We start from the raw sequence: 24,433 nt of genomic DNA on the forward strand, positions 1-24,433 counted from the left end.
CATATCTCTTGAACGTACACCGGTCGCCTGAAATCAAACAACAGCAAAACTCATGTCTCAAACAACTGAAACAAGACACGCTTTTAAACAACTCTTTCAGCGACACCTGGTGGTCACCAGTTTTGGCTTTGGTTGCCAATTAGCCCATTATAAAAAAAAGAAAGAAAATGTAATTCTAGTATGCATGCAATGTGCATGTCATCACCTGTGCACCAGATTAGAGGAACTTTCAAAATATGAAAAAAAAAAAAAGGTCACTCGTCTTATCGTCCATGGCAATCAGTGCATAAGTGGATTCAACTCGTCTTAACGTTTCTGGCACTTAAACTGTTTTAACCCATTCTGACCTCAGATTCATACGAGGTTTTCCACTGGACACACACTGGTCTGATTAACCCATTCTGACCTGAGATCAGATTCTAAAAATGTCAGTCGTTCTTCGATTTAAAAAAAAATAGCAGACCTACAAGCTCGTATCGCGCCACTCGGTGGCGCGATATGAGCTTGTAGATCTGCTATTTTTCAATAGCTAAAGCATAACATGATGCCAACACCAAAATGGGTGCCCGGTCAGAATGGGTTAATAGGCAAAAATATAGTTTATTTGTTTCCTTGAGTGTCTTGCATTTTGTCTTGTATTTTGTACCTTGTATTTTAGGTCATTACTTTATATTTATATGTGTGGCCAGGTGGAGTTGAGCCTCAGGAGCCACCATAGGGACAGTCCACTTCCTCATTGACAATCAAGTGACTATATTTAAAGGCCCTGTCATCTAGCCAACATCAGATGTTTGGTGAATGCTGCCGAGGGTCTCGAGACCTGGGTCTGCTACTGGGTTTTTATCTATACTAGTGCCAGGGTGAGTAACAGGTCTCAAGACTGTCTTAATCATGTTTCATTCTGTATCTAAATTAGCTCTTACCATTCAGGTACTGTATATGTTCATTATGAATCCAAACATATCTGTCATCATTCAGGTTGATGATTCATGTGCCCTAGCTGTGCTGACCTCTTTCATGTGGCAGGAGGGAATGTGAGGGCACATATGGACATTTAAAGGTATACAATCAAACAATTTGTTACAATTATTTATTTTGTCTATTTATATTGTGTACTAAATGTATGTTGTTCCCACTCCTTTAGATATAGCCACTGCTGTTTTGTTTTGTTTTCTTTTGTTTTAGTTTAAAGTTTATTTTGAGCCATTTCTGATTTCTGTTTTCTTTGAGCTGCTTCATTTGTTGACTTGTTGTTTCTCCCCCCCCCCCCCCCCCCCCCACATGGTGGCGAGTGTTTCATCTGGATGCCGAGGAGAGCCAAATTGGTGAATTAGCTGACTGGCCGTATGGGTTGCTACCAGTAGGATCTCACGTTTAGCCCACGACTAAGGTTTGGCTGTGACTGCACCTCTTTTCACGGTGTCGTTCCTGTTTTTTCCTGCATGCTGTGTGCTGTGCTGTGCTGTGCGTGTGGTTAGTTAATTTATTAGTTTCTTAGTCTTTACTCGGTTATTGTGTTTTCTAGCTGTTTAGCTCCCGCTTATTAGCTGTTTAACTATTTTGCCTATTGGCCCCACTGGCTCCAAATGTGACATCGTTTCCCCTTTTTATCAATAGTGTTGGACCTGTCTATTGGTTTTAGTATACCTGGTTTTAAAAGATTGTTCGCCTTATATTTTCTGATATGATAATAAATGTTTTGTATTCATCTTCTTAAACGTTTAATAAATTTCCGTTTTGTGGAACAAGTCTCAAGTCCTTATAAACAAACTTGCATTTTGTGGGGAACCCAGTTTACTGGTCTAGTTAAGTCCTTGAACTATTTCAAGGTGGCATAGTCATACAAAGTAAATCCTTTGGTACACTTGGTTACATAGCAGGCGGCAGCATGTTTTGTCTAAATTGTCCATGGCCAACAAATGTAGCTACATTTGCAAACAGTGCTGTTGACCATGTTGTTAGTTACATGGTCCATATAACATGTGTACACCAACAGACAATGCCAATATGCTATATTAATATTAGAACGTTTTAAAGACAGATTAATTATTGACGACAATGCAACCTGTGGGTCCAACGTCACTGAAAACTTTCATAATAGCAATTAAATTAATTTACTCACGAGTGCTGGAATCGTGAAATGGAGGATGTAAGAACACACTTTTGTTGCATTAGAGCAGGGTAAATATGAAGTTTTGCGCCAAGGTCTTGTTTATATTCCTCTTACATAGGCTGTATGTTATTGTCGCAACACACGTTGGTTGGTCTGAGTGAGGGGGGCCTTCCTGACTCCTGAGTGAGGGGGCTTCTGACGGCGTCGCTTACTCGCTTCCCCTCTGTCAGAGGAGGAAGCGACGCGCAGCCGTCGGGAACCCCCCCCAAACAGACTGCTCCCCCTCCTCCCGAAAACTGCTACAGAAACTGTCAGACGAGAAGACCAAAAACACTAGCGGGGGTTCTTATGTTGCGTTATATTTTTCGAAAGAAGCAACAGCTGTACCTAACCTATAGTCTCGTACCAGGCCCTGCAAGCTTCGGGCCCTGGCGCTTAAGCTCCACCTAGTTCCATTGTTAGTCCGGCTCTGCATGGGGCTCACTTTTTATTATTCAGCTTACTGTGGAGACACATGCTGGAACGTTTTGAAATGTTTTGTAGTTTCTGAGTTATTTAACTTAAACACCCAATGCATTCTCTATGGCAATAGCACAAACTTTGGCATACTACTAGTCCTACATACTTACACCTAGCAACTCCATTCTAGCCTACTTAGGTCCATCTTACGGTGGACATGTTAGCCTGAAAAGGAATCTTTGAAATGTTTCATAGTTTTAGAAATATAGTGCTTTCAAATTTGAGAATTTTTATAGAGAGAAGACTTCCGCACACCCGGCAGGCAATTTGGAGCAGGTGCGATGATGACAAAGAGTATACAATGTGGAAGAAGGGACATCCGGCAATTTTATTGAGCAACGTTTCGGTCTTGCGACCTGAGGAAGGTCGCAAGACCGAAACGTTGCTCAATAAAATTGCTCTGAACTAGCAAGTGGCAGTGTGCGGATGTCCCTTCTTCCAAATTTGAGAATTTTAACATGGGGCTCAATGGCAGGCATTGGCACGTCAAAAAAGCACTTTCACCTAGAAACTCCATTCACACTTTTTATTATTCAGCTTACTGTGCAGACACATGCTGGAACGTTTTACTTTGAAATGTTTTGTAGTTTCTGAGTTATTTAACTTAAACGCCCAATGCATTCTCTATGCGTACGATATGGGCTATAGCCCATGGTCAAAAATGATGAAAAACGAGGATAAGAAAAAAAATATATATATATTGTTTTTGCCGTACGATATGGGCTACAGCCCATGGTCATCTTTTCATTTTTTTTTCTTCAAATCCTCAAAAATGATGAAAAACGGCGTGCTATAGTATGCCATACGGCATACGATATGGGATATGGTCAAAAATTATGAAAAACGAGGATTTGAATATTTTTTTTTAAACTATCATTTTTTCATTTTTTTCAAATCCGCAAAAATTATGAAAAATGGCGTGCTATAGTATGCCGTACGATATGGGCCCATGGTAAAAAATGATTTAAAACGAGGATAAAACAAATGAAACAATGAAAAGAACGATGGGCTTTCATTTTAAAATGATGAAAAACGGCGTGCTATAGTATGCCATACGATATGGTAAAACGATATGGTAAAAAATGATGAAAAACAAGGATAAAAAAAAAAAACGAAAATCACTCCATCGTCTCGGAGCGCATGCTATAGGGCTCCATTCTTCACCATTTCGGAGGATTTGAAAAAAAGGTGAAAATCGGTTGGACAGTAGGTGTCAGACCAGAGCTCTTTACTACTCTATTCTATAGCTGGCAAATTGTATTTTGCACTGTTTTTTCCCACTGCATGTGTTTACATGTAATACATGCAAACACCATATGTGTCAATGTGTGTATGTATGTGTGTGTGTGTGTGTGTGTGTGTGTGTGTGTGTGTGTGTGTGTGTGTGTGTGTGTGTGTGTGCACATGCGTGCGTGCGTGTGAAGACGATGGTGATAACAATAACAGTGGTGGAAAGTAACTAAGTACATTTACTAAAGTACAATAATTGTGAGGTATTTGTACACAATGAGCAGAAATTTTAAATGTAAATCCAACAAATTGTGCAGGGCACTGCCGGGACTCGAACCCTGTTCTGGTAAACCAGGAGTACAACACCAGTGCCTTTTTTCGTTAGTTTTGTTGTAATTTACAGGTTCCAAAAGCAATCACATTCAGGACACTTCACCACTTTTCAACTTGTCCTCACTAATAATCATGATAAAATGGCACATCTTTTTTTCAACTGCAGTGGGCAGTTCAGAAACAAACCAGTCCACCAGTGACATCATCGATGGGTCTGGGTCTCATAGGAGGGCTGTGGGCAGTTCAGAAACCCGTCCCCCAGTGACATCATCGATGGGGAATCCAAGCCAATAGAAACTTCAGGCTTGCAATGCGGGAAATGGAAGCTTTCGTTCTTACGATAATAAAAATCTCAACATTTTTGTAAAGAAATATTGTTTAAAAAAATATCTGCCTATGATGTCACTGGTGGATGGGTTTCTGAACTGCCCACAGCCCTCCTATGAGACACAGACTGCATAGGAAAACAATTGTGCAATTGTATCATGACTATTAGTGAGGACCTATTATATGAAGATACTTTGAAAAGTGGTGAAGTGGTCCTTTAAGTTATTTCAATTCTAAACAAAACAAGGAAAACATAGCGAATTTCTGTTTGCTGGATTAAATTGAACAAACATAATTATACTACGGTACCTTGACCACTTTTCGTGATTTTACGATTAGTTTTCACAATTTTTTAATTTTGAACAAAAAAAGGAAAAAATATCAAATTTCTGTTTGCTGGATTCAAATTGATGTTTTTTTACATGTTGGATTCAGACTGAAAAAACCAATTATACTAAGGTGCCCTGACCAAACAGGCACTGATTTCCAATGTTTACAGACATTCAGAATAACGAAAAACAGGCCTGTGTTCATCGTTTCATTTTAGGTTTAAAAATAAAACTAGATATTTTGTTTTCTCAATTTTATTTTGAAGAGAAAAACTAATTATACGTTAATACCTGGACCATTCAAACCTATTTAGGTTCATCTTACGGTGGACATGTTTGCCTGAAAAGGAATCTTTGAAAAGTTTCATAGTTTTAGAAATATAGTGCTTTCAAATTTGAGACATTTATAACGGGGTTCAATGGCAGATATTGCACGCCAAAAAAAATAACTTTCACCTAGAAACTTTTTATAATTCAGCTTACTGTGGAGACACATGCTGGAACTTTTTACTTTGAAATGTTTTGTAGTTTGAGTTATTTTTGTCTTTTTTTTTTAACCCATTCTGGTGTTAGCATCATGTTATGCTTTAGCTATTGAAAAATAGCAGATCTACAAGCTCATATCGCGCCACCGAGTGGCGCGATACGAGCTTGTAGGTCTGCTATTTTTTGAAAAATCAAAGAACGACTGACATTTTTAGAATCTGATCTCAGGTCAGAATGGGTTAATCAGACCAGTGTGTGTCCAGTGGAAAACTCGTATGAATCTGATCTCAGGTCAGAATGGGTTAAACGGCATAGCATGTCGTCCGAGACCATGGGCTAGAGCCCTAGGCTGGCTAATAAACCAGACCGAATCAGCCCTAACCCTAACCCGCCACACGACAGTATGATTTGAGTCTGGCTTATTAGCCAGCTGGCTACTAGAGCCCATGGTCTCAGAGTGATTTGTCTTGTCTTTTCAAATCCTCAAATTATGAAAAACGGCGTGCTATAGTATTTTTTGAAACATTCTCAAATATGTTGTTTTTATTTAAAAAAAAAAAAAAAAAAAAAAATGTGTATTCACCTATTGGGAATAAAGTACAAACTTTTACAATATGTCCATTACAATCATCCATGTTTTTTCTTTTTTTTTTTAAATGGCCAAACAAACACTGAGGTGCCGACAATGTTTAGGTACAGTATTGATAAGCTATGAGCTTATTTCGGTGGCACGTTATGCTTAATCAAACAATCCATCTTCTTATCTGTAATAATTGTTTCCTATAAGTTTGAGCAAAGCAATTTGCCACAAACTAAAGGTTTTCCACCTCTTTATGAGTCCTCATGTGTGATTTTAGACTCCCCTTTTGAACAAATTCTTTGCCACAAACGTTACAAATAAAGGGCTTTTCCCCCGTATGAATCCTCATGTGCGTTTTCAGATTACCCGTTTGACCAAACCCTTTGCCACAAACATTACAAATAAAGGGCCTTTCCCCTGTATGAGCCCTCATGTGCTTTTTTAGAGAACCCCTTTCACTGCAGCCTTTACCACAAACTGGACAGATAAAGGGCTTTTCCCCTGTATGAATTCTCATGTGTGTTTGTAGTTCAGACATTTGACTACAGCCTTTTCCACAAAATGCACACGCGTAGGGCTTCTCCCCTGTATGAGTCCTCATGTGTCTTCTTAGGTTACTGTTTTCACTAAAGCTTTTGCCACAAATTGTACAAGTATATGGATTTTCAGATTCAGAAGAGTGTGCAGAGAGGAGATGGTCATGAGCGGTTGGTTGCGATGGTTGCCAGTACTGTATATACGCTTGTGTTTGCATGTGTTCTGTTGAGGTGCTGGCTCGAGGCTCTGTCTCTCCGTGATTGTCTTCACTTTTCACTTGTAGTAATAATGTTGATGGACCAGTCTCCTCTGGTCTTAGAGGTAGCTCCTCCGGTTCCTGTTTAATCTGTGGAAGATCCAACTCCTCCTGGACAACAACCACCACTTCTTCCTGTTCCTCTTTAATCTGTGGAGTTTGTGGTTCCTCCTGGACCAGGCTGGAGCTCCTCTCCTCATGTTGTGGAGTGTGTGGTTCCTCCTGGACCAGACTGGAGCTCCTCTCCTCATGTTGTGGAGGTTGTGGTTCCACCTGGACCAGACTGGAGCTCCTCTCCTCATGTTGTGGAGTGTGTGGTTCCTCCTGGAGCAGGCTGGCACTCCACCTCTCTTGTTCAGGGGAAACCTCTTCACATGGAGACAGGAGGAGGAAAGAAGAGGGTACCATCAGCAAAACAAATCGCAGTGCATTTCTCATTGGATGACATTTAAGCCAAATGCACACAGTACTACAGCCAGACAACCGATGTCCATTCAGTCCGGCTGGGTCCAGATTACCATATGACATCGCAACGACTTTATGAGCTTGTGGATCTGCATTTCACTTCAGCTGAAACGTTACATTTGTGGAATTTGTTTTAATTTAATTGAATTTGATAAAATGGTTGAATTTCTTTACAATCTATGACAAATAATGAAAAATATATAAATGAACCCACAAAGATCTGTTCCCGACACACTGCTTTGGAAACAGTGTACTAGCCTAACCCATTCTGAACGGGAACCCATTTTGGTGTTAGCATCATGTCATGCTTTAGCTATTGAAAAATAGCAGATCTACAAGCTCATAGCGCGCCACCGAGTGGCGCGCTATGAGCTTGTAGGTCTGCTATTTTTGAAAAGTCAAAGACATTTTTTAGAATCTGATCTCAGGTCAGAATGGGTTAATAATGACACTGTCAGGATGTAATAGACATTTTTTAGAATCTGATCTCAGGTCAGAATGGGTTAACCTATTCTGCCAATTTATAGGAGGTACAATCACCTCCGAAATCTCTGTCGTCTAGTAACAATTCACAAAAAAAACAACATATCACTAGAAAAGGTCAAACCTCTGTAACTCCATCCAACACTAGAAAAGGTAAAACCTCTGTAACAGTGCTGCCTGGCTGTATGTAACTCCACCCAGCTCTGTAACAGTGCTGCCTGGCTGTATGTAACTCCACCCAGCTCTGTAACAGTGCTGCCTGGCTGTATGTAACTCCATATCCAGCTCTGTAACAGTGCTGCCTGGCTGTATGTAACTCCATCCAACTCTGTAACAGTGCTGCCTGGCTGTATGTAACTCCATCCAGCTCTGTAACAGTGCTGCCTGGCTGTATGTAACTCCATCCAGCTCTGTAACAGTGCTGCCTGGCTGTATGTAACTCCACCCAGCTCTGTAACAGTGCTGCCTGGCTGTATGTAACTCCATCCAGCTCTGTAACAGTGCTGTATGTAACTCCATCCAGCTCTGTAACAGTGCTGCCTGGCTGTATGTAACTCCATCCAGCTCTGTAACAGTGCTGCCTGGCTGTATGTAACTCCATCCAGCTCTGTAACAGTGCTGCCTGGCTGTATGTAACTCCATCCAGCTCTGTAACAGTGCTGTATGTAACTCCATCCAGCTCTGTAACAGTGCTGTATGTAACTCCATCCAGCTCTGTAACAGTGCTGCCTGGCTGTATGTAACTCCATCCAGCTCTGTAACAGTGCTGTATGTAACTCCATCCAGCTCTGTAACAGTGCTGTATGTAACTCCATCCAGCTCTGTAACAGTGCTGTATGTAACTCCATCCAGCTCTGTAACAGTGCTGCCTGGCTGTATGTAACTCCATCCAGCTCTGTAACAGTGCTGCCTGGCTGTATGTAACTCCATCCAGCTCTGTAACAGTGCTGCCTGGCTGTATGTATGTAACTCCATCCAGCTCTGTAACAGTGCTGCCTGGCTGTATGTAACTCCATCCAGCTCTGTAACAGCGCTGCCTGGCTGTATGTAACTCCATCCAACTCTGTAACAGTGCTGCCTGGCTGTATGTAACTCCATCCAGCTCTGTAACAGCGCTGCCTGGCTGTATGTAACTCCATCCAACTCTGTAACAGCGCTGCCTGGCTGTATGTAACTCCATCCAACTCTGTAACAGTGCTGCCTGGCTGTATGTAACTCCATCCAACTCTGTAACAGTGCTGCCTGGCTGTATGTAACTCCATCCAACTCTGTAACAGTGCTGCCTGGCTGTATGTAACTCCATCCAGCTCTGTAACAGTGCTGCCTGGCTGTATGTAACTCCATCCAGCTCTGTAACAGTGCTGCCTGGCTGTATGTAACTCCACCCAGCTCTGTAACAGTGCTGCCTGGCTGTATGTAACTCCATCCAGCTCTGTAACAGTGCTGTATGTAACTCCATCCAGCTCTGTAACAGTGCTGCCTGGCTGTATGTAACTCCATCCAGCTCTGTAACAGTGCTGTATGTAACTCCATCCAGCTCTGTAACAGTGCTGTATGTAACTCCATCCAGCTCTGTAACAGTGCTGCCTGGCTGTATGTAACTCCATCCAGCTCTGTAACAGTGCTGTATGTAACTCCATCCAGCTCTGTAACAGTGCTGTATGTAACTCCATCCAGCTCTGTAACAGTGCTGTATGTAACTCCATCCAGCTCTGTAACAGTGCTGCCTGGCTGTATGTAACTCCATCCAGCTCTGTAACAGTGCTGCCTGGCTGTATGTAACTCCATCCAGCTCTGTAACAGTGCTGCCTGGCTGTATGTAACTCCATCCAGCTCTGTAACAGTGCTGCCTGGCTGTATGTAACTCCATCCAGCTCTGTAACAGCGCTGCCTGGCTGTATGTAACTCCATCCAACTCTGTAACAGCGCTGCCTGGCTGTATGTAACTCCATCCAACTCTGTAACAGCGCTGCCTGGCTGTATGTAACTCCATCCAACTCTGTAACAGTGCTGCCTGGCTGTATGTAACTCCATCCAACTCTGTAACAGTGCTGCCTGGCTGTATGTAACTCCATCCAGCTCTGTAACAGCGCTGCCTGGCTGTATGTAACTCCATCCAGCTCTGTAACAGTGCTGCCTGGCTGTAGTGTAAAATCACACCACATGTGTGAAGTGGGGCGTTGAAACTATACTTGTATTGTGATAGTAACTGTACCGTATGGTACAGTTTTATGGTTAGTTATACTTTTGTTAATAAAAGCATGTTCAGTGTGAAAGACCCTTTAGGCTGCTCAACAGTGCCACTTTAGGTCACTCAGCGTTATTGCAGCTGTTCGTACCCCAAGCAGACAGACATACACAGTAGAGAGACTAGGCCTGTCAAAAACAATCGATTCGAGTTAGAATCGCGATTCTAATGCCGTCCGATTCAGAATCGATTCTCATTTTCCAAAAATCTGGCTTTCTGCATAGTGCATTTACTACCAGCTAAGCTAAGCCTGCCAATTGTATTTATTTTACACCTGTTTTAATACTAATGTATTGTTCTGGTATTGAGTGAGAAGAGATTTTGTAACTTTTGTACTGGTTCAAATTTGTGCAAGCTAAATAAATGAGACATGTTCTTACTCTTGGATTTAACCTTTGTGTGTTTAAATCATTCAGTTGATAAAACCTTTACAATTATATACAAGCTTTTTACTAAATGTACTCTGCTTTCATGCCAGAAGACTGGAGTAGATCATGCTAAAATTCTATTTAATTGTTTCTAATAAAAATAAAAATAAAACTGCTTTAGAATCGAAAAAATATATTTTTTGAATCTAGAATCGGAAAAATCGAAAAGATCGTTTTTGAATCGAATCGTCACCCCAAGAATCGGAATCGGAATCGAATCGTGGGACACCTAAAGATTCGCAGCCCTGATACACAGTAGAGAGACACATGCGAACGGGTGGGGTCTGGCTTCCAGAAAACAGAAGTACAAAATGACATTTCTCCGTCCACGTTTGTTGTTGTTTTGGGTTAGGTTGGGGGGTGCAGCTAAACCAAACTGAGGGAGCAAAATGAGTTAATATAACAAATATATATAAATCAGTTTAACCACTTCAGATCTACAAGCTCACAAAGCGCTGTGAGCTTGTAGAAACCATCGTACAGTATGACACGGCAGTATGTCCTTAACGCAAACCATAAACAAGGAGCCGAGGTTTTGACAAGACCGTCTTGCTCGATGGCTCCGTTTTGCCCCTCCCCCCCCTTGTCTTGTCGTCTTTGGCACTCATTGCAAAGACGTCGGGGTTACGGGATTACGTTCCTGGCACTTAAACAGTTAACACTACGACAAGCCATTACAAAGTGGATTTTCATGACAAGAAACTTGGCGGTCGGCGCAGTGGCTCTTCAAAGGTTAGTGAAAACATGGCATGGGAGATCTGGAAAAACGATTGTTTAATCACAGCATTAAAAGTAGCTGTGTAATCGTGTAATCAGTGGGATAACAAACAGTTTGGTTCATTATCGAGAAATAAATCTGTTCAGGATGATTAGGATGATGTCAGTGCCTAATAATCATCCTGTCGCGATTTATTTCTCGATGCTGAACCAACCAACCCATTTTCTCATCCATAGAAGACATGCAGACTTCTATGGAATCCAAAGGAGTGAAATCAGCGGTGGCGACTGAGAAATGTAACCCATGGACTCTCACCGACTGAGGACTTTAATCCGTGGACTCTGCGTGCGTGTGCGAAGAGCGTGGAGGACACGGAGAAGGACATGCCACAGGCGTCACACTGGTAGGGCTTCTCTCCGGTGTGTCGTCTCTTGTGGTAGGTGAGCGTGCTGGACTGGGCGAACGCCTGGCCGCACACGTCACACACGTAGGGTTTCTCTCCTGCATCAGGGAAGAGTAAAGGCCTATTCATAGTCTGGATTTTCGGTGGTGAGGTGACCACCGCTCCGGTGGTGAGGTGACCACCGGAGCTGAAATAACGTTGAGCGGTGGTGAGTAAAAACAGAGAGATTAAGGGCTGGAGCGGTGGCGGTGGTTTGCTCTTCACCACGGCTCAGTGACGTCATGTTGTAGTTCGGTGGTCACCTCAGTGACGTCATGTTGTAGTTCGGTGGTCACCTCAGTGACGTCATGTTGTAGTTCGGTGGTCACCTAACCACCGTAAATCCAGACTATGTATGAGCCTTAACAGGGGGGGGGGGGGGGGTTAGAAAGAATTCAGACCTCACACAATAGATTGTTTGGATTTCATAGTTTTTACTTTCTTTTAGTTTTTCTGCGGTTGCACTGCAGACCAACATCCGTCTAACAACAGAACATCTGTACAATTAAACTATGAGTATACACTATAGCAGGGTTCCCCAATAGGCGGCCCGCAGAGCACCCCTTGTGGCCCCTGGAAGAATTTCCAAAATTCTGGGGTCCCAGATATAAATGGCATTAAATGGGGGTCAGTAGCCTTTGCAACGTCAAACTGGGCATCCTTTCCAAATGGGGTCTTGCCCTGAAATTTAATTTTCAGGGCAAGACTTCGACCTTGCGCGTGCAGACTCGGCCCTCAAAATATGGCCCCTGAGGAAAATTAATTGGGGAACCCTGCACTATAGAGTGCTACAGTATGTCTTCATAAAATGCTATCTAAATTACATAAATTGAGCCTTTTCATACATCTGTAAGGTCATCGAGGCTAGTGCAAGTGCTACGGCAAGTGCTACAGGCTAAGATAGTCTGAAGACGTCTTACCTGTGTGTATGCGCAGGTGGGTCTTACCTGTGTGTATGCGCAGGTGGGTCTTACCTGTGTGTATGTGCATGTGGGTCTTACCTGTGTGTATGCGCAGGTGGGTCTTACCTGTGTGTATGCGCAGGTGGGTCTTACCTGTGTGTATGCGCAGGTGGGTCTTATCTGTGTGTATGTGCATGTGGGTCTTATCTGTGTGTATGTGCATGTGGGTCTTACCTGTGTGTATGCGCAGGTGGGTCTTACCTGTGTGTATGTGCATGTGGGTCTTACCTGTGTGTATGTGCAGGTGGGTCTTACCTGTGTGTATGTGCATGTGGGTCTTACCTGTGTGTATGTGCATGTGGGTCTTACCTGTGTGTATGCGCATGTGGGTCTTACCTGTGTGTATGTGCATGTGGGTCTTACCTGTGTGTATGTGCATGTGGGTCTTACCTGTGTGTATGTGCATGTGGGTCTTATCTGTGTGTATGTGCATGTGGGTCTTACCTGTGTGTATGCGCAGGTGGGCCTTGAGCTGATTGCTCTGACGGAAGCTCTTGGAGCAGAAGACACACTGGAAGGGCTTTATCTCACTGTGGGTCTTCATGTGTCTGCGCAGGCTGCAGGTCTCAGTGAACGACAGGCCGCACACCTCGCACGGCAGCACCTTTAGTTAGTTATAGATCATTTATCACACCTCGCACGGCAGCACCTTTAGTTAGTTATAGATCATTTATCACACCTCGCACGGCAGCACCTTTAGTTAGTTATAGATCATTTATCACACCTCGCACGGCAGCACCTTTAGTTAGTTATAGATCATTTATCACACCTCGCACGGCAGCACCTTTAGTTAGTTATAGATCATGTATCACACCTCACACGGCAGCACCTTTAGTTAGTTATAGATCATTTATCACACCTCGCACGGCAGCACCTTTAGTTAGTTATAGATCATGTATCACACCTCACACGGCAGCACCTTTAGTTAGTTATAGATCATGTATCACACCTCGCACGGCAGCACCTTTAGTTAGTTATAGATCATTTATCACACCTCACACGGCAGCACCTTTAGTTAGTTATAGATCATGTATCACACCTCACACGGCAGCACCTTTAGTTAGTTATAGATCATGTATCACACCTCGCACGGCAGCACCTTTAGTTAGTTATAGATCATTTATCACACCTCACACGGCAGCACCTTTAGTTAGTTATAGATCATTTATCACACCTCGCACGGCAGCACCTTAGTTAGTTATAGATCATGTATCACACCTCGCACGGCAGCACCTTAGTTAGTCATAGATCATGTATCACACCTCGCACGGCAGCACCTTTAGTTAGTTATAGATCATGTATCACACCTCGCACGGCAGCACCTTAGTTAGTCATAGATCATGTATCACACCTCGCACGGCAGCACCTTTAGTTAGTTATAGATCATTTATCACACCTCGCACGGCAGCACCTTCAGTTAGTTATAGATCATCTATCACACCTCGCACGGCAGCACCTTCAGTTAGTTATAGATCATTTATCACACCTCACACGGCAGCACCTTAGTTAGTTATAGATCATTTATCACACCTCACACGGCAGCACCTTAGTTAGTTATAGATCATTTATCACACCTCACACGGCAGCACCTTTAGTTAGTTATAGATCATTTATCACACCTCGCACGGCAGCACCTTCAGTTAGTTATAGATCATTTATCACACCTCACACGGCAGCACCTTTAGTTAGTTATAGATCATGTATCACACCTCGCACGGCAGCACCTTCAGTTAGTTATAGATCATTTATCACACCTCACACGGCAGCACCTTAGTTAGTTATAGATCATTTATCACACCTCACACGGCAGCACCTTAGTTAGTTATAGATCATTTATCACACCTCACACGGCAGCACCTTAGTTAGTTATAGATCATTTATCACACCTCGCACGGCAGCACCTTTAGTTAGTTATAGATCATTTATCACACCTCACACGGCAGCACCTTAGTTAGTTATAGATCATGTATCACACCTCGCACGGCAGCACCTTTAGTTAGTTATAGATAATTTATCACACCTCACACGGCAGCACCTTAGTTAGTTATAGATCATTTATCACACCTCGCACAGCAGCACCTTTAGTTAGTTATAGATCATTTATCACACCTCGCACGGCAGCACCTTTAGTTAGTTATAGATCATTTATCACACCTCGCACGGCAGCACCTTTAGTTAGTTATAGATCATGTATCACACCTCACACGGCAGCACCTTTAGTTAGTTATAGATCATTTATCACACCTCACACGGCAGCACCTTAGTTAGTAATAGATCATTTATCACACCTCACACGGCAGCACCTTCAGTTAGTTATAGATCATTTATCACACCTCACACGGCAGCACCTTAGTTAGTTATAGATAATTTATCACACCTCACACGGCAGCACCTTAGTTAGTTATAGATCATTTATCACACCTCACACGGCAGCACCTTAGTTAGTTATAGATCATTTATCACACCTCGCACGGCAGCACCTTAGTTAGTTATAGATCATTTATCACACCTCACACGGCAGCACCTTTAGTTAGTTATAGATCATTTATCACACCTCGCACGGCAGCACCTTTAGTTAGTTATAGATCATGTATCACACCTCACACGGCAGCACCTTAGTTAGTTATAGATCATTTATCACACCTCGCACGGCAGCACCTTAGTTAGTAATAATTATAATTACAGTTTATTTTGGTCATGAGCCATGTACAAATAGGCAGGCAAGCAAACAGGAGGAGGGCACACAGCAGTATGGATGAGGTGCTGCTAACCTCGGTAAATAAGTCTAAAAGACAAGAAAAGGACACACACACTCATAGCCATGATACAGGAGAATATATGAAATGAATACCAATGTTTCAAAGTGTCCTTTCTTAAAAGACCTTTCCACGACGAAACCTATTAGTTTAATAAATGAGTGTTCAGCCTTTTCCTTCAATAAAGACAGCTGAAGCTTTAGCTTATAGTGCCTGCCCTTCTTACTTAACCCATTCTGACCTGAGATCAGATTCATACGAGGTTTCCACTGGATACACACTGGTCTGATTGACCCATTCTGACCTGAGATCAGATTCTAAAAAATGTCAGTCGTTCTTCGATTTTTCAAAAATAGCAGACCTACAAGCTCGTATCGCGCCACTCGGTGATCTACAAGCTCATAGCGCGCCACCGAGTGGCGCGCTATGAGCTTGCAGATCTGCTATTTTTCAATAGGTAAAGCATAACATGATGTTGACACCAAAATGGGTGCCCGTTCAGAATGGGTTAAAATAAGTTAAACTCCTCACAAAAAGTTTGCCAACTTAACTTTTCTCCCCTTTAATAATAGCAGTTAGCATATGGTAATTTATGTCCTTTTTATCATTGATTAGCCACCTTTACGAGGTACAGCTTGTAAGGAACAGGCATTCGTGGTACGAGCGTGCCGTGGGTATCCCCCCCCCCCCCCCCCCCCAAAAATAATAATAATAATAATTGCCCAAATCCCATAATGCCATATTGTTCGGTTGGCATTCACTCTCGTTCTGAGTTGCTTAGTGGAGGAAAAAAAGAAAACACATATTGGCCATTTTTATACTTTATTAACCCATTCTGACCTGAGATCAGATTCACACGAGGTTTCCACTGGACAACACACTGGTCTGATTAACCCCATTCTGACCTGAGATCAGATTCTAAAAATGTCAGTCGTTCTTCGATTTTTCAAAAATAGCAGACCTACAAGCTCGTATCGCGCCACTCGGTGGCGCGCTATGAGCTTGTAGATCTGCTATTTTGCAATAGCTAAAGCATAACATGATGCCGACACCAAAATGGATGCCCGGTCAGAATGGGTTAATCTTATTTACACTCAGTGTAAGCATGTAGAAGATCCATACACAGCCACAACGTTTTTGAGAGGAGTTTAAAAACCAAAAAAAACCAATTGCAGAATAATGAATCATAATCACAATATTTCAATACCTTCTTCCCTTTGCCCGTCTCGTCCAGGTCCTCGGGGTCGTGCTCGCCCCTCTGCGTCAGGTCGGAGGTCACGCTCAGGTCCATGGCGCTCCACCCCTCTTCTCCATCCACTGCAAGGTTATTATAGTTAAAGGTATATTCAGTGATTTCACTTAATTCAAATATCACTTATTTTTTTGTTTTGTTGTGATAATCCTCCCTACTATAGAGTGTGCTGGCCATATAAGGAGTTCCTCCCTGTCCCCAGTTAACCCCTGGGGGTCAAAAAACCTTAGGTTTCGTTTTTGACTCTCTATCCTGATTGGACGAAAGGCTGGGTCCCACAGCCAAAAACGAAACCTAAGGTTTTTTGAGTGAAATCACTGAATATACCTTTAACCAAAATTTACAAAATAACCAAGGAAAAAAAAAAAGAAAGAAAACATTTTCGTTGAACTGAACTAAAAATAAAAAAGATAACCGAAGCATTTATAGGACTCAGATTGTGCTAATGCATGCTGTTTAGAGCTTAATAATACTTGAATCCAACCTCGCCAGTAGAAAACCATTGTTTACACTGAGAGAAGACTTCACCGAGTAAAGTCAAAGTCGTACAATTTGTCACATGAAATTTGTACTACACATTTGACCCATCTCTTGGAACGGTCAGCCGCGGCCGTGCCACTAACTCTAGAATCATTTGATTAGTTGATTTGACCCCCCGATCCAACCCATTGATGCTGAGTGCCAAACAGGGAGGCATTTAGGGGGCCATTTTACAGTCTTTGGTATGACCCGGCTGGGGATTGAACCCCGACCTCCCAGTTTCAGGGCGGACACTCTAACCACTCTAAGGCCACTGTCTGGTTAGAAGCTATGACTCATCACACCACTTCTTCCGGTTCAACAAAAGAGTTCACAGCTGTCCAAGTTTTGTAGTTTAGAGCTGAAATCTGGCACCACTGCCGAGTTTAGACACCAGATGGCGGCATGTAACTGGTTAACCCATTCTGACCTGAGATCAGATTCATACGAGGTTTCCACTGGACACACACTGGTCTGACGAACCCATTCTGACCTGAGATCAGATTCTAAAAATGTCAGTCGCTCTTCGATTTTTAAATAGCTAAAGCACGACATGATGCCACCAAAATGGGTTCCCGTTCAGAATGGGTTAAAAGCAACTGAATTAGAAGAAAATGTGTCAAAACGAACTAAAACTAAACTAGAATGAAAAATCCCAAACTATTCTCACCTTGCTCTGCTGCCTCCCACTCTTTGTCTTCCTCCACGTCTGCGACCTCCTCTTCCTCCTCCTCTTCTTCATCTAGGGCAGTGTCACGATGATGAAGTGACGTGTTGTAAGCTTGTAGATCAGCCATTTCTGGAAAATGTTTGAAAATATATTGAAAAACGATTTTTCAACGTGTAAAAGATTACGACATGTATGCAAAATAATCGTGTTCATCTTAAAGGTATATTCAGTGATTTCACTCAAAAAACCTTAGGTTTCGTTTTTGACCCAGCCTTTCGTCCAATCAGGATAGAGAGTCAAAAACGAAACCTAAGGTTTTTTGACCCCCAGGGGTTAACTGGGGACAGGGAGGAACTCCTTATATGGCCAGCACACTCTATAGTAGGGGGGATTATCACAACAAAACAAAAAAATAAGTGATATTTGAATTAAGTGAAATCACTGAATATACCTTTAAATAATGGCGATTAGTAATAATTGTATCCGTACTGTACCTAGCTCAGACTTGGACTCGTTGCTCGGCTTCGTGTGTTCGGGGCTTTCTTCCAGATATTGCGTAGCCTCTACCATCCCGAGAAACACGGCGGCACTACGCACCGTAGCCACGCTGTCACTGAAACAACACGGGAAATGGACTGGTAAATGGACTGGTAAATGGACTGGGAAATGGACTGGTAAATGGACTGGTAAATGGACTGGGAAATGGACTGGTAAATGGACTGGTAAATGGACTGGTAAATGGACTGGGAAATGGACTGGTAAATGGACTGGTAAATGGACTGGTAAATGGACTGGTAAATGGACTGGTAAATGGACTGGGAAATGGACTGGTAAATGGACTGGGAAATGGACTGGGAAATGGACTGGGAAATGGACTGGGAAATGGACTGGGAAATGGACTGGGAAATGGACTGGGAAATGGACTGGGAAATGGACTGGGAAATGGACTGGGAAATGGACTGGTAAATGGACTGGGAAATGGACTGGTAAATGGACTGGTAAATGGACTGGGAAATGGACTGGGAAATGGACTGGGAAATGGACTGGGAAATGGACTGGGAAATGGACTGGGAAATGGACTGGTAAATGGACTGGGAAATGGACTGGTAAATGGACTGGGAAATGGACTGGGAAATGGACTGGGAAATGGACTGGGAAATGGACTGGGAAATGGACTGGGAAATGGACTGGTAAATGGACTGGGAAATGGACTGGGAAATGGACTGGTAAATGGACTGGGAAATGGACTGGGAAATGGACTGGTAAATGGACTGGGAAATGGACTGGGAAATGGACTGGGAAATGGACTGGGAAATGGACTGGGAAATGGACTGGGAAATGGACTGGGAAATGGACTGGGAAATGGACTGGGAAATGGACTGGGAAATGGACTGGTAAATGGACTGGGAAATGGACTGGGAAATGGACTGGGAAATGGACTGGGAAATGGACTGGGAAATGGACTGGGAAATGGACTGGGAAATGGACTGGGAAATGGACTGGGAAATGGACTGGTAAATGGACTGGTAAATGGTGCATTTATATAGCGCTTTTATCCAAAGCGCTTTACATAGATTGTGCATTACATTCACTCTCTCACACACACACACACACACACACACACACACACACACACACACTCATACACAGATGGTGGCCGAAAGTCAGGAAACCATGCAAGGCACCAACCTGCACATTGGGAGCAATTAGGGGTTCAGAGACTTGCTCAAGGACACTTGAGCGAGCATCAACTACTAAATTAAACTATTGTATACAGATTATACAAACGCAAAGAACAACCCTAGCCTGGATCCAGGCCATAGACCCCGCCCACTAATGATGATCAGGCTACAACAACCCCATGTCGGAAGATTGACAACAAAATGCATTTTAATGTCTTCCTACTCAATCAAAACACTCACCAATAAACTGGATTATAATTAACTCAGTGTGGTTCACAATTCACATAATCTAATCCTGTACAGTACACCAGTCGTTCTCAAAGTGGGGTCTGGGTGGAGTGGAGACCCCCAGGGGTCCTTGAGGGGGTTACATTAACACCTGTGATGCCACACAGCTTAGATTGGGGCCTCGGAGATCAGAATGGCATCAAATGGGGGTGTGTGGCCTAGCCCTAGTGCATATCAAATTGGGTGATCCTTGAAATTAAAATGGTTGAGAAAAAAATAAAAAATAAAATTATTGGCACATCTTTTCAAATGGAGGTCTGCAGGCTAATAATGTATGTTATTATTATTATTATTATTATTATTATTAATAATGTATGTGTCAATTCCTTTGGGGTTTGGGACATGAATAAGTCTGAGGACCAGTGCATGTACACGACATGTAGCCTGGTTAATAAACCAGACTAATATCGCACGGACCGCGGGATTTAGTCTGGGGAGGCTCAGCTTGGATTTCATTTCCAGGGGGGGCGGGTTGAAAAATTTTCTCTTTGACGCAATTGGTCAGAGCTACTGTCAGTCAAAGGTCTCAAGCATTGAAAGTCACTGTACCAAAGCCCGCCCATATTGCATACTGTGTCCCGATTGGCCGCCCCATTTCTCTGGTGTAGATAAATGGGCGTACAATTGAGCCTCTCCAGACCGAAATCCGCAGGCAGGCAATTTATTTTTGCCAACGGCTGATTCGGTCTGGTTTATTAACCAGGCTACACGACATGCACATACTCTCTATCGCATGCTCATTCTAAACCTGACAGAGGCGTCATTTCAGAGAAAAATAGGATATTATACATCAACCATTTCTAAAATAGTGGATCTACAAGCTCTCAACCGGTCGCCAAGCCAAGGGGGCGGGAGAGAAGATCTTTGAAAATATTTGCCTATAATAACATTCCCATGATAGGGATGCCACGTTGGAAGTGGTTAATAAATGAAAGGTTGCATACAATAAAAAGTATCTAAATTATAACACGCATCATCATGCAGATTGGACACGGATCTATTGCGATAAAATCTGATGAATCTCCAAAAACAATTCAGTGTTGGTGACAATATGCATATAAACTAACTGAATTTAAAGGAGAATTCCATACTAAAAGGCTTTCTTACCTTTCTTTGTAGTTGTTACGTCCCCATCAAAGAGGTCCAGGTGTTATTTTGTGCAAAAGCTCCTTATTGGCTATTTCCCCTACCATAAGCCTTCAATGAATTGCATTGAATTGCATTGAATTGAATGGGATGTATGGGGTGTTGTGCTAATTCGCTTATTTCGATTGCTCAGATTTTTTTTTTTTTTGTATATATCCTCTCTTCATAATGTAAATAATAACCCAAGCGGCACACTGTACTACTTCTTTCGATGGAAATAAGCGAATTAGCACAACACCCCATACATCCCATTCAATGCAATGCAATTCATTGAGGGCTTATGGTAGGGGAAATAGCCAATAAGGAGCTTTTGCACAAAATAACACCTGGACCTCTTTGGTGGGGACGTAACAACTACAAAGAAAGGTAAGAAAGCCTTTTAGTATGGAATTCTCCTTTAAGATTGTGATGTGAATACAAGGTCTGATGACCCAAATGACGTCTGATGACGCCGTTACCTGACGAGGCTGTTCATCTCCCCGGTGTAGATGAACTCCAGCAGCTTCTCCAGGGCGTAGCGGCTGACCTTGTCGGGGTCCAGGCTCATGACCCCTTGACCCTTGACCTTGTCAGGGTCCAGGCTCATGACCTCCTGACCCTTGACCTTGTCAGGGTCCAGGCTCATGACCTCCTGACCCTTGACCTTGTCAGGGTCCAGGCTCATGACCTCCTGACCCTTGACCTTGTCAGGGTCCAGGCTCATGACCTCCTGACCCTTGTTGTCGCTGGTCTGGGTGCTGAAGTAGACGCTGAAGTAAGGCTGCAAGATATATTGAAAATGCTCCTTGATCGAGCCATCATCATCATGCGAGATATATACATATTGTGAGAGACGGCATTAAAGAGGTAAAATAATGCCATATAATTTTGTCTATTTGCCGATTGAGCAATCCCATCGGCAAAGCAATGTGGAGCGGAGATCGAAGTATAAATCAAGTTGAGCACAGCTGCTCGTCCCCCCCGCCCCTCTCAACTGAACATGTTCTGTTTATCCCATTCTGACCTGAGATCAGATTCATACGAGGTTTCCACTGGACACACACTGGTCTGATTAGCCCATTCTGACCTGAGATCAGATTCTAAAAATGTCAGTCGTTCTTCGATTTTTTCAAAAATAGCAGACCTACAAGCTCGTATCGCGCCACTCGGTGGCGCGATATGAGCTTGTAGATCTGCTATTTTTCAATAGCTAAAGCATAACATGATGCCGACACCAAAATGGGTTCCCGTTCAGAATGGGTTATATCCCAGTAGCCCCTCATGATATATTGAATTAATTAAAACTATATACTGCAAAAAATAAATTACTCATCGTGTAATATCGTTATCAAAGGTATTCAACAACGTTATTGAATATATCGCTTATCCCATTTTGGGGCGGGAACCCCATTCGGTGTTAGCATCATGTTATACTTTAGCTATTGAAAAATAGCAGATCTACAAGCTCATATACGAGCTTGTAGGTCTGCTATTTTTGAAAAAAATCGATGAACGACTGATGTAAGAGCCATGAATTGGGTTATTATGTTTGGTCTATGAAATGATGTTTGGTCTATGAAATAAGTGGGCTGTCACTGGTGATTGACGTGGATGATTGACGGGCATAGGGGCGGACCTGATTCACCTGATTCATTCAATAACTCACATGTTCACCTGCTTCACACACAGTGAGAGAGAGGGGGTGTGTGGGAAGCCGCACTTTTGTTGACCGCTTTATACCGCTTATTTTGCTTTATTTTATTTACTTTATTTACGTTGGATCGCTGTGACTACTTTACTTTATGTTTGAGCACCGTTTCAGTTATGCACCTGCCTTAAATAAAACACCTTTAACGCATTGTTTGGACCCAGCGAGATCCTTTTGTTTGCGGAGCGCGTCTGACAACCTGGCCCATCCCATCGCCTCTCAGCGACTTATTTATACATCAATCTCCCGTAGTCGCTCAACAACTGACATAGAAACATAGCTTTATCAGAAAACTGTCAGGATGTAGAAGGACATTTTTTAGAATCTGATCTCAGGTCAGAATGGGTTAAATATATTGCTTTTCTAACGTGCAGACTCACGCTGAAGGCGGCCAAGACGTTGCGGTGCGCGCGGAACTCGGCGTCCCTCACGGCCACGGTGACGTCACACAGGACGTCCTCCTCACGCAGCTGGTGGAGACGCCGCAGCAGCAGCACGCCGTGACGCGCCACGCGTGACATGACTCACCGCTTCCTGTGCGGCGCGGCGGCGAGACACAGAACAGCACACGCATGATCAGGGACAGGAAGACATGAAAATAACATGGCACGATTAAAAGCTAAAATGCCACTTTTGTTTTGTTATCCTATCCCTAAAAGCACAGGAAAGTACAGTTCAAGAGGATTTAAACCCATTCTGACCTGAGATCAGATTCATACGAGGTTTCCACTGGACACACACTGGTCTGATTAAAACCCATTCTGACCTGAGATCAGATTCATACGAGGTTTCCACTGGACACATATACTGGTCTGATGAACCCATTCTGACCTGAGATCAGATTCTAAAAAATGTCAGTCGTTCATATATAGTAGATCTACAAGCTCGTAGCGCGCCACTCGGTGGCGCGATATGAGCTTGTAGATCTGCTATTTTTCAATAGCTAAAGCATAACATGATGCTGACACCAAAATGGGTTCCCGTTCAGAATGGGTTAAACCCAAGAAAGCCTATGGCTTGTTTTCATTGGGGTCCTTCATACTCAATTAATCGAAAGAGAGGTCAATTTAAAAATAAATACTAATCCAGCTTTACAATTCAAACAAATGCTATATGGTAAGGAAAGGTACTATGTTTACCCTGCAGGGTAACTGGACTAAGGAAAGGAAAGGTACTATGTTTACCCTGCAGGGTAACTGGACTAAGGAAAGGAAAGGTACTATGTTTACCCTGCAGGGTAACTGGACTAAGGAAAGGAAAGGTACTATGTTTACCCTGCAGGGTAACTGGACTAAGGAAAGGAAAGGTACTATGTTTACCCTGCAGGGTAACTGGACTAAGGAAAGGAAAGGTACTATGTTTACCCCAGGGTAACTGGACTAAGGAAAGGAAAGGTACTATGTTTACCCTGCAGGGTAACTGGACTAAGGAAAGGAAAGGTACTATGTTTACCCTGCAGGGTAACTGGACTAAGGAAAGGAAAGGTACTATGTTTACCCTGCAGGGTAACTGGACTAAGGAAAGGAAAGGTACTATGTTTACCCAGGGTAACTGGACTAAGGAAAGGAAAGGTACTATGTTTACCCTGCAGGGTAACTGGACTAAGGAAAGGAAAGGTACTATGTTTACCCTGCAGGGTAACTGGACTAAGGAAAGGAAAGGTACTATGTTTACCCTGCAGGGTAACTGGACTAAGGAAAGGAAAGGTACTATGTTTACCCTGCAGGGTAACTGGACTAAGGAAAGGAAAGGTACTATGTTTACCCTGCAGGGTAACTGGACTAAGGAAAGGAAAGGTACTATGTTTACCCAGGGTAACTGGACTAAGGAAAGGTACTATGTTTACCCAGGGTAACTGGACTAAGGAAAGGAAAGGTACTATGTTTACCCTGCAGGGTAACTGGACTAAGGAAAGGAAAGGTACTATGTTTACCCAGGGTAACTGGACTAAGGAAAGGAAAGGAAAGGTACTATGTT

At 43.0% G+C, this 24,433-nt stretch overlaps 1 protein-coding gene across 3 annotated transcripts; it reads right to left on the minus strand.

Moving 5' to 3' along the window:
- Window positions 1-6,056: 6,056 nt before the first annotated feature.
- On the minus strand, window positions 6,057-22,986 carry LOC310866847 (uncharacterized protein). Of its 3 annotated transcripts, XM_083776604.1 has the most exons (9): window positions 22,837-22,986; window positions 21,228-21,529; window positions 18,148-18,266; window positions 17,645-17,782; window positions 16,420-16,529; window positions 12,901-13,060; window positions 11,368-11,553; window positions 6,984-7,078; window positions 6,057-6,881 (listed from the first exon to the last, which is right to left on the minus strand). In XM_083776604.1, the coding sequence occupies exons 1-9, from the start codon at window positions 22,975-22,977 to the stop codon at window positions 6,150-6,152; spliced, it is 1,983 nt and encodes a 660-aa protein (XP_083632730.1). In that variant the 5' UTR covers window positions 22,978-22,986; the 3' UTR covers window positions 6,057-6,149. The 3 variants fall into 3 exon arrangements, with proteins under 3 accessions (XP_083632730.1, XP_083632729.1, XP_083632728.1); XM_083776603.1 differs by having other exon boundaries at window positions 6,057-7,078; window positions 17,654-17,782; XM_083776602.1 differs by having other exon boundaries at window positions 6,057-7,078.
- Window positions 22,987-24,433: the final 1,447 nt, after the last annotated feature.

The sequence above is a fragment of the Protomyctophum parallelum genome (assembly GCF_964188405.1).
Source record: "Protomyctophum parallelum genome assembly, chromosome: 11".
Lineage (NCBI taxonomy): Eukaryota > Metazoa > Chordata > Actinopteri > Myctophiformes > Myctophidae > Protomyctophum > Protomyctophum parallelum.